Source organism: Lycorma delicatula, chromosome 3 (genome assembly GCF_047948215.1).
Source record: "Lycorma delicatula isolate Av1 chromosome 3, ASM4794821v1, whole genome shotgun sequence".
Taxonomy (NCBI): domain Eukaryota; kingdom Metazoa; phylum Arthropoda; class Insecta; order Hemiptera; family Fulgoridae; genus Lycorma; species Lycorma delicatula.
Window position 1 is genome coordinate 198991670 of NC_134457.1, and position 10853 is coordinate 199002522.

The window sequence follows — 10853 nt, forward strand, 5'->3', positions numbered from 1 at the left end:
ATTGAAACTTACATCACTAATTTCAGTCTCAAAATTTTATTTTAGTTAACTCATTTGTCATGCTTCTCTTTTAATTTAATCTTAATCATTCCCTTGCAAAAAAGACCATTTATTTTTTATTTGCTTCAATCACCCATGTTATTAACTTAAACACAGAACTAATTCCTTGCAAATTCATATTCTTATTCCATAGTTAAGGTACCACTAAAAAAATACATAATGTAATTTGAGACAACTATACATTCAACATATACTATGATGAAAATTTCTATAAGTAGTATGTTTTTCTACTATTATTATTTGGTTTTCATTTGAAAAATGAAAGAATTAAGCATGCCCAAATATCCTTTATCCAACTAGGGATTTCTTTATTTTTCTAACTCCCTTTTTTTGTCTTTCTTAGAAAGTTGAAAGTTTTTTGTTATTTGTTAATATAATTTTCTTCTCTAATGAAATCTATTTTATGTTTATGTATGATTTTTTTCTAGTTGGGGTGTGAAAAACATTCCTGTTTATTATAAAAAAACAGTAGAAGTGAGCAAACCATACTTGGCATCATTTACAGAATATTCTTTTATTGTATATAAACAAGTACAAAAGGCTTTGGTTGTTATACTTGCATATGCTGGAGAGAAATTAGCATTTATCTCACAATGGGTTAGTATTAGCATTTATCTCACAATGGGTTAGTATTACTTATATACTTATAAACTTAGTATTACTTATATAGAAATAATGTAATAATCTTATTTCTTTTCTGTTGAACAGCATTCTATTTATTTTATGCAATTAAGTAAATTTATATTAAATCTCTTTTAATTATCAAACGTTTAACTTGCCTTATAGTATTTTGTGATTGATTACTATTTATGTATGATAAAAAATAGTATAAGAAATTTATTAAATATTTCAAAATACTTAAATTGTACTTTTAGGAACAAAAAGGAAGAGAACCAATCAAACTCCTAGAATCATAATCATATTTTTTTGTGACACTAAACCATAATCATTCATCTGTGAGACTACTTGGGTTAAAAAAATTGTGAAAAATACATTTTTAAACAAAACTTTGTTGTTATAATATTAAATTGAAGTACATGTTTATTTGTAATGGTTTTGAAGTCTAAATTGACTTTACAAACATTTTATAGGTTTTTCTTGAATGCCAAAAGAAAAATATTGTGTTGCTATCCAAATTTTAAAATATTGTAAAAAAATGTATTTTTATAAAACCTTTCTGTTTTTATGTTAATAGTATATGAGAATGTTGAATTCCAGAACAAAAGTTGTAACTCAAATTATAGACAAAACTTATATTTCTAATAGTTTGAAGTTATGAAAAAATCATACATTTCGTACATTGTTCTGATTCCCTTACTGTTGTCACAAAAATCTTCACTTTTGCCACTTGAAGCCATTAAGAATTGTAAACATTTTTTTCCTAGTGCTCACCACAATAAAACTTAAAATTGGAAAATCTTGTTATCCACCTTTTTTTGGACTGGCAGTAGGCATGTATTTTGCTTCCTGCTGGTCCCTGACCTGGCTCCCTAGCTGCGGTGTCTGCACCAAATAGTTCTTCAATTTTAGACTTCAGATTTCTTTTCAGTTTTGGGACTTGAAGTCATTCCAGAAGATGTTGTTTTGTTAGATCTTCACTGATTTTTTTCGCAAACTCCCATTGGGAAAGAGGTTTCTTGTTGTTTGCTACATGTTATGAGCATAGATGATATATGCACTGACCAGAGTACTATTTATGAATCCATAAAAAATGGCAAAGCGGCCATCTTCAGTTCTTCCTACTACATGACATACTACTTGACATTTCATCAAATGTATCTACAGCCCCTTTTGTAGAGTTTTTGAACTCAACAATCTCAGCTTTGCCTGTTGTTTCTGACACAGTACCTTTGTCATGTGTCCAATTTTTTTTTTTAGCCTTGTAGGAAATCAGTATCAAATCATCATAGCAGAACATGACTGAGTGAATCTTTCTTGGACGTAATACTTCATTTCTGGAGACTGTAGAGTTTTGCAAATGTCAAACTGTGGCTAGTAAGCATGTCTTTGGCCAAGGAGATGAAAGAAAATTAATTTTCCATGGGCACATTTCTTCTGGTGCAATGGATAGCTTTAGTTAGTTCTTTTGTGAAAAAAGCACCCAGAGGTAAACCAGACATGTTGGTGTCTTTTGCTAAATATGGGTACTGTCAATCAGATATTTGGTTTTTATGTTGCCACAGCATCAGTATTTTAATTCTGCATTTAATCGGCTTAGAAGGTAGGTGGTTCATTCTAAAAGGGCAGTAGCCTCTAAATCCAAATAATTCATCAATTTCTGATGTATGGTTCTGGCAGTAGTTACTCCTACATGATTAAATAAACATCTTCCAATCCTCTTGTATTGGGGGTGGGTTAATCTACTTTTCTGCGGGCTGGACGAGTAGCCTTTTTTAATCAGACCTTAAACAGTTCAACAATAAGTCAAAATTATCTTTCCTCATCACATATCAGGTTCCACTAAAAGCAGGGTCAAAAAGGTCAGTAGAAGATAAATGGTTGTCTTTCATAGACATTATGAGAACAAGGAGCCCTAACAAAGCTTCCATTTCAGTTGAATTGATAGGTTTAATAGTTGCAGATTTATGAGAAATTTTTTTGTTGGTGTTTTTCATAATACAGTCAATTATATCAGGAGTGATAACCTATTTAAAACAGTCTCCAGGATTTTCTACATTGTTCATTGGTTTTTGGTGGAAATGAACATTATTTCTTCATTGAGCTTTACCTGACCTAGGCTTGTGCTTAAAAGACCACACATGGCCAATTTTCCTCCTTGGAGTCCTTGTTCTTGGCAAAGCAATATTCTTGTATTTTTCTAAGGAAGATGAATAAATAATATTGTCAGCATTATTTGTATAAGTTTCATTTCTGCATTGTAATCTTCTCTTCAGGGTCTGTATCCATGTCTGAGCATTCATCAGTAGAACTTTCACCTGATGAGGTTTTATAGTTTGGTTCATCATCTTCAGTACTATAAATACTGAGGTTCATAATAGTAACCAAATGAGAATCATCTGCATTATGTGGTAAATTTATATTTGATTCACAGATACTATTGCTAGCAGATGGTTGGCCAAGATCAGAATTGAAGTTAGAAACATTAGGTGAGTTTAAATAAGCTTGTGGATTCCTATGCATGCTGCTGTAACTTCCTCTTCATTCTCATCACTATCCCAAAGCCTCTGTTCTTGCTCCGGTTCTGGACCAGGATCAGTGTCTGAGTAGTAGTAATCTGGGTCTTGGTCAGTGTCATCAGCTTCACTGGGATACTGTGATTCAACTTCCAAATTGTCTTCCTCTGGACTTCCTTCATCCAAATCATCATAAAAAAAAAAATATTGTCACCTTCTGATACATGCGATTGTAGTTCTACTAAAACTTGTTAGGTGTCAGTATTCTTTCAAAAAATGACTTGTATGACTATTGTAAAATTCAAAAATAATATGCAAAAGATTATTTTGATACACTATTTATAATTACACTATTACATATACTATTTATAATTACACTATTACATATACTATTTATAATTACACTATTACATATACTATTTATAATTAAAAAAAAAAACACCATTTGCACTAATACTAATGTTTTGTACAATAGACAACGCAAAAAAATCTGTACTTACACTAACCATTATCATTCACCTCATAGACTACTACTAAGATGACATAACCTCAGAACAATAGACCATTATGCATGAACTATCGTGGGGCACTGACAGGAAGCAGGAAGGGACAATTAGAATGGTGATAGGGAATCCCCATTATGCTACAACACAGCTGACTTAATTTCGGCGATCTCGCATCAGAAGAGTGATTATGATTCTAGGGTTAAGAGCTTGTTTAATCAGACTTATAAATTTATATTGAGCTTTCCTTTAAGATTTAAAATATTTAATTATTTTAGTGTTGAATAATGAATACAGTGGCTTTTACAAAAAGGAGGCTTTAATTTAATCATAATTCTTAATATACACTCAGTATATATGAGCATTTCTTTCACTGTGAAGTTTCTTAATATAGAGTAACATATATAGAAGGTTAAGTAACATATATATATAGAAGGTTAAATTAATAAATTTTATTGTAATATCAATAAATAAAGTGTTGCCAAAAAGCAATGTTACAAAGCTTATATTATTTGAATTTTGCATGCCTAAGAAGAGTTAGTATTTTATTAGATAAAATATCCTCACTCCATAAAATTCAACTGTTAAAATAATTTATTTTTTAAATGGAAATTTTTCAAATAGGTGTGAAAAATTGTAAGTTAAGTTTATTTATTAATACATAATATATATTTATTTGTATATAATAAATGTTAAAAATTTTTAAGGACATAATTTTTTTTGCATAAAATAAACAAGTTCTCAATCTATTTATAATATATGTATGTCAATAGAAAAAAAAAACAGCTGGACTGTGATGTACCGATGTTTATACCAGGTACACCATTCTATACAATGACCCATTTTTTAATTGTGCGCTATTGTTGATCATGGCTTGCTACAGAGCTAATGTTTATTTCACTGTTGAAAGCATTTTCTGTCTGCTACATTACATAATCTTGGCAGACAATGAACATTGTATATTTGCAATTGAAACTTTTTTCAGCAACATTTCAAAATTGGCTTGAACAAGTTCTGTCACAGAAACAAGAAGCCACTGGTAGGCCACATATCCGGTTCACCTCCCGGACAACATTGCATCAATAAGAACTGCTTTAGAGGAAAGTTCAGTGCGATCAGATCATCAGCATTCACAAGCCCATAACATATCAGACAAAGTGTGCAATGGATTTTGCATCTGGATAACAAGTTCCATCCATACAAGATGCAAGTGGTGCAAGAATTTTTGCCCAGAAATCTAGAGGCATGTCAAAATCTCTGTACACAGTTTTGGAATTGATAAACAACCTGATTTTCTGAACTATTTGATGATGTCTGATGAGGTCCAGTTTCATTTATCTGTTTACATAAACAATGGGCACCTCTCAGCCCATTAAAGCTTTATGATGATTACTAATAGTGCTAAAGTTACTGTGTGGAGTGTCTTCTCTAGATATTATTTGTCCCTTTTTTTGAGGATGACGCAGGTGACACTGTTACAACAGATGGTTATGATGTTGCAACAGTTTGTACAGCAAGAACGTACATGACAGTCTTATGAAAAATGGTCCAGAGTACCTTGTTCCCAGTTTGATCATAACAACTAGCCATCCCATTTTCCAGATTTTATCGGCGTGTGATTTTTTTCTATGAAACTGCATATGGGGCCATACCAAGAGACACTGTGTGTGTAAGGTTATGGCGAGTGTGTGCTCATACTGATGAAGATTGCTATGTCAACAATCTGGTCACCTGAAGAATACAATTTACAAAAAAGGACGTGTAAGGAATGGTATGAAGTGTTATTTTAATTAGTGTAAACTAATATGTAGTTCTAGATGGATTTGGATGTATTCATTTGCCCAAAAGAGGAACTTTGTTCAAATTTTATTGTTTGCTACATTAATTGTTTAATGAGATTAACTTTTATGAAAGTAAGTGTAGAGAAGCACAGCAAGAGGCATACTGTAGTTAAGATCAATTATTTAACTACAGACCTGATAGTACAAATAGATTTTTTGTAATGTATAATTGACATATCTATTAGAATGTGTACAGTAGATGTCCACAAACACATTTTTTATTTATTTCTTTGTCTGAACACATAAATACTTTTTATTTCACGTTACTAGTGGTATGAATCATTCATTGCATATCTTCCTTTTTATAAATTGCTTTACCAGTGTTATTTTTTAATAGTTCAGCTTCTGTAGTTATTTGTTTCAATTTTATTCACAGGTTGAAGTTTATGCACCTGATCTTGTGGACAGACAACTGTGGTCTAACATTTTTGACGCTATTGCCCACTACTCATCGATATTCTTATCTTTAACTCTAGTGTTTCTAACTGAATCATTTTACTTCACTTTTACAGCTGTGCAATTTGCTGTAGAATGGCTGCAGAAAAATGTTTTTGTGTAAGTAAAATGTTTTACATTAATAATTAGATGAATCTTTAATTGTCATTTAGGACATGGAAGATTAAAAAATAACATGTATATGACATATTTAGGCATCCAAGGTTTTTCAGTTAAATAAATTGTAATTTCATTACATGTTTATTTTAGTTTATGATGTTATAAGAAATTAAATGTTCTATATATTTCTCTTACCCTGATTACCTTCAGAATTTGTTATAATACACAAAGTACAAAGTTTAAGGTTTTTGTCTTGCAGAAATTAATACAGAGGTGTAAACATAATAAAAATAAATAAAAAATATTCTTCACTTTTTGCTATAATAAAAAATATTTATATCAAATACTTATAAAAAATTCTTATTACTTTTTATCTGAAAAAATAAGAACGAGCAGAGAGCTCTCTTTAATAAATAATTTCAATTGTATCTATACAGCTGCAAAAGTAGTCTAATATTATTTCTATAGAAATAAACATTAAAATAGCTTATTTCATTTTATACATACGGTTGCACTGATTGCAGAGAGTTTCATGTAGTATAACATGAAGACTGAAAAACAAATCAAAGACTCGTGAAGTAAAAAATGAATGAATGTAGGAAACTATACCCTACTTCATGATTTCGTACTCTAGAATTAAACTGTATTTCTTCATGAACATAACCAATGAAAATTGTTTATAACTGGGCTTTTGGAATTATAAACCAAATCGAACAAAAATTTTATTTACTTAAAAATATTTTTGCTCTTCCTTGCGACCATGCTTTGCTTTTTTTGCTCATCCTTCTCTTTTTTGTTATGTAATTCATTTCAAACAATGTTAAATTTATTTTGTTACAAAAAAAAAAGAAGTTGGAATAAGCAAAGACTTTTTATTAGATTAAGAAAAACAACTGGTTAGCTTTGAAGCAGAAATCTATTATTGCATTACTACTTGAGTTGTTTTTCAGAAAAATTTGTTTCCTTTTTTTGCTATCATGGAATAATTTTTAGACCATAGTTTCTTCTCATCCAGAGTTTTCACTTTTAGGAACTGTATCTCTAACATTAATTTACCATGCAATCTATTTAATTTTGCGTGACTACTAAATAAGTTAAATTACTGTAACTAGATCACAAATAGACTTCACTTTATCAAGTTTAAAAAATGTGAGTGATGAAAATTGGAAAAGTATTATAATGTAACCAGTCTCTATATCAGATTATTCAAGTTCATAAATTGTTGCTTCAGTCATTAGACTGAAGACAATAAAATAACTAACTCACGCTAGTCCACAGACAGCAGCCTCCTACCCGGTAGCATCCAATAACCACTAAATGTACAGGCCTTGGCATCCTCAGCCGTTATGAGACCAAACAGTATATAACAAATTATTTAATGATAGACAGTCCATATGGTAAAGAGAGTAAAGGTGTTACTTGTAGAGCTAAATATCATCTATGTTTCAGTTAACTCACATGCTGATAAATAAAGATTTTTTTTAGCTAATTTTAAATTGATAATCTATCAATACTTTGTATAATTTATATTTATAATTAAAATTTAGTAATAAACTTACTAAGATTCTGATATCACAAGATGAAAAAAATAATCCAGTTTTCGAAGTGCATTTAAAAACATAAGTCTATTGTATGAAGCGGTATATAAACAACTATAAGTCAGAGACTGCTTCAAAACACAATAACCCACTTAGAATCATGGTGTAAATCCACTGGATTCATGTTTTCCCTGGAAAAAATGAAGTGCATTTCCTTTTCATGGTTGAGGAAATATATTGACCCTCCTGTATTTACATGGTGAACCAGTTGAGGCAAGCATGCAGGTTGCATTTCTGGCAATGTGGTTTGACCAACTACTAATGTGGGTAACATTTGAAGGAGCTGAAAGTTAAATGTATAAAAATATTAAACATAGTGAAAGTTTTATCTAATTTCCATTGGGGAGCCGATCATGTATGCATGTTGTACTTCTACTGAGTTTTGTGTGTTGCCATTTAGACTACAGCTGTGTGGCCTGTTTGTCGGTGCAGGCAAACGCTCTAAATATGCTCAATGCAGTCTTATCATTCATTCATCTTATGTGGCTCGCATTAAAGTGCAACCTTTGATGTGGTATTTTCTTACCAGCAACAGCCTAGATCGAGGTGGTTCATAATGTAACTAAGCAAATGGAATGCTAATATTAACAATAAACTTCATCCCATTAAGAACACTTTGTCACCGAGGAGCTCCTCATGCAGAAATAACAGTCAAGAGGAGTTTATTATTTGCCGCTTGCAAATAAGGCAACCTAGGTTCACTCATCGATATCTGATGATGCAAACATATGCACCTGTTTGTGCACGTTATGACTGCCAACTAACAGTGCACCACATCCTTGTGGATTACTGTTATGCGGCATTGTGTTGTAAGTAACGCAATGCCTATTAACTCCTATTCTAGGGGTTAATGAAATGTTATCATATGTTTTACGATTTCTTAGGGCCGTCCATTTATATTCTAATATTTGAATTAATGTAAAGCAGATAGTAATTTTATCATTTTCTTTTAGATATATAATGTGATATAGATATACATAATATATTTGTTGCAGTAAAGAAAGGTATATGTCTGGGCGATGATAATGCGAAAGCTGTTTTTTGCCTAAAAAAAACACTAATATATACAAGGTCTGTAAATTAACACTGTAAAGTTACTAGTAAACATATGGTTATATGAACAGCTTATTTATATCAGGTATTAATATTTATAATCTATTGTTGCTGTATGAGAGTAAACAAACCCTAAGAATGCTGCTGAAACTTTTTCGTTGAAAAGGGCATATGGAGTTTGTCTATAAGACTGTAAATCAATATATTTACAGTCATTAACCATTAAGATTAAGAGCCATCAAAGACAACTGGCTGCTGCATCATAACAATGCACCTTGTCTAACTGCACTCTCAATTAATGAGTTTTTGACAAAGAAAAACATCCCTGTAGTTCCTCAACCACCTTATTCACCTTGCGACGTTTTCCTGTTCCTGTAAAGAAAACATCTCAAAAGGACACCATTTTGGAACAGTAGAAAGCATTAAAAAAATGTAAACGACCATCTGAAGAATATTCCGGTTTCTGAGTTCCAACATGGCTTCCCAAGTGTGCATGGCTTCCCAAGGGACTATTTCTAAGGTGATAAGAGTCCATGTATAATTGGATTGTAAATAAAAAGTTTTTCTGAACCAGTCGTCTCATTACTGTATTTATGTTTTTATAATAGTACTTTATAGTTATCATAAGTATTCTGTGCCTTGTTGTTTGTATATAATATTATATATTCAGGGATTAGCAATAAGAAATATAATGTTTAAATAATATTTTATGATGCTTACAGAGGGAATCTGTCTTCAGAAAACCTGCAGAAATATGCTATTCAGGGTATTGATGCTGCATTCAGTTATGCAGCAAAGGCATTCATTTGGGTCCAAGATAAATTAGTTAGTATTTATGCTTGATTAACACAATGAAAAACTGTTGGGGAAACATTCCTTCATTAATGGTACATCACCATAAACAAAATTGATAAATATCTGTAAATATAAATATTTTTAATTTTTTTATTTATAAAAATTTTTTAACTAGAATGCAATCAAATTTATTTATAATGTATTTTTTAAATGTAATTATATTATTTATTACATTTTTTAAAAGTTTTCTATCTGTACCTGTAATTATGTAAGTATTGAATGAAAATAGAAGTCTCTAAAAGAATGTTACTAGATGTCTCTGTACAACAGATAAGATATTCATATTGTATGTATATGTTCAATCATTTTTATATTACATCAGTATTTATTAAAATGTGAGTACAATTAAATCATTTATTTTGTTTACAGATCAATAAATTAATTGCTATCCTGTTCCCAATTTTTTTTTCTTTAGAATTGATTTCTAAATTATATTAACATATTTGTATCTCACATTGTATGAACATTATTATCATGAGTTGGCACATTTCTCAACAGCAGCTCTTAATACTGTTGTAGTTTTGGCACTGATGCCATAAAAGTTAGTAAATATTAATCCTGTAAAATAATTTTTGCTCTTTATAGTAGCTCTTTACAAAAATAAATCATGTAAAACAGCAGAAAATGCAAAGCATTTTTTTATTTTCTGCAATGTTATTATGAAGGTTTGGCTTATGAGAAAGGTTTGGCTTATCTGTTTAAATTCCAGTTTTGTTTGCTTTGGAGATACGTAAAAGTAAATAACAGAATATCTTTTTAATATGTTGCCCCTTCTCTTTTAACATAATAAAAACCAAGTTCTGTTTGCCGTGGGGATATGTAAATAGATAACCATTATAGTTTTAAAATCATTGTCCCTAGAACCTACTACAAAAATTTAATGAAATTAAAAACCTTAAGTAATTTTTGTTATAATTCTTACCACTTTTGAAATAATAAATTATTTCCCTTTATGCTTCTTTGTAGATATTTACATTTAATTACTTATTTCCTTTATTCTTTCATTAATAAATAAAAATTTATTTTCCTTTAATATTACTGAAAATATTTTGTTATAAATGTTTTCATTGTAATCTCTTTGAATATGTTCTCCAACTGAGACTTAACATTGTTATTTTGTACATAAAAGTTCAATACCTTAAAATACATAAAAGTTTCAGAAAAGTGCATATGTTACTAATGATGTAATAAAATAATTCTTATTTGGTGAAAACGGAAAACCCCAGCTCAGAGAATGATGGAGGTCAGCTGATG

The 10853-nt window shown here is 30.3% G+C and overlaps 1 protein-coding gene across 4 annotated transcripts in view; it reads left to right on the plus strand.

Moving 5' to 3' along the window:
- Positions 1-10853, plus strand: part of Tmem214 (Transmembrane protein 214) — a 70916-nt gene that overhangs the window by 58699 nt on the left and 1364 nt on the right. For 2 of the 4 annotated variants that reach the window (XM_075361335.1, XM_075361334.1), the window contains exons 11-13: positions 489-657; positions 5915-6093; positions 9467-9631. In XM_075361335.1, coding sequence (XP_075217450.1) covers positions 489-657; positions 5915-6093; positions 9467-9587 — 469 coding nt within the window. In that variant the 3' untranslated portion in view covers positions 9588-9631. Of the gene's footprint in view, positions 1-488; positions 686-5914; positions 6094-9466; positions 9968-10853 lie in introns of those variants that run through there. The other 2 variants (XM_075361333.1, XM_075361336.1) reach the window with 2 other exon arrangements.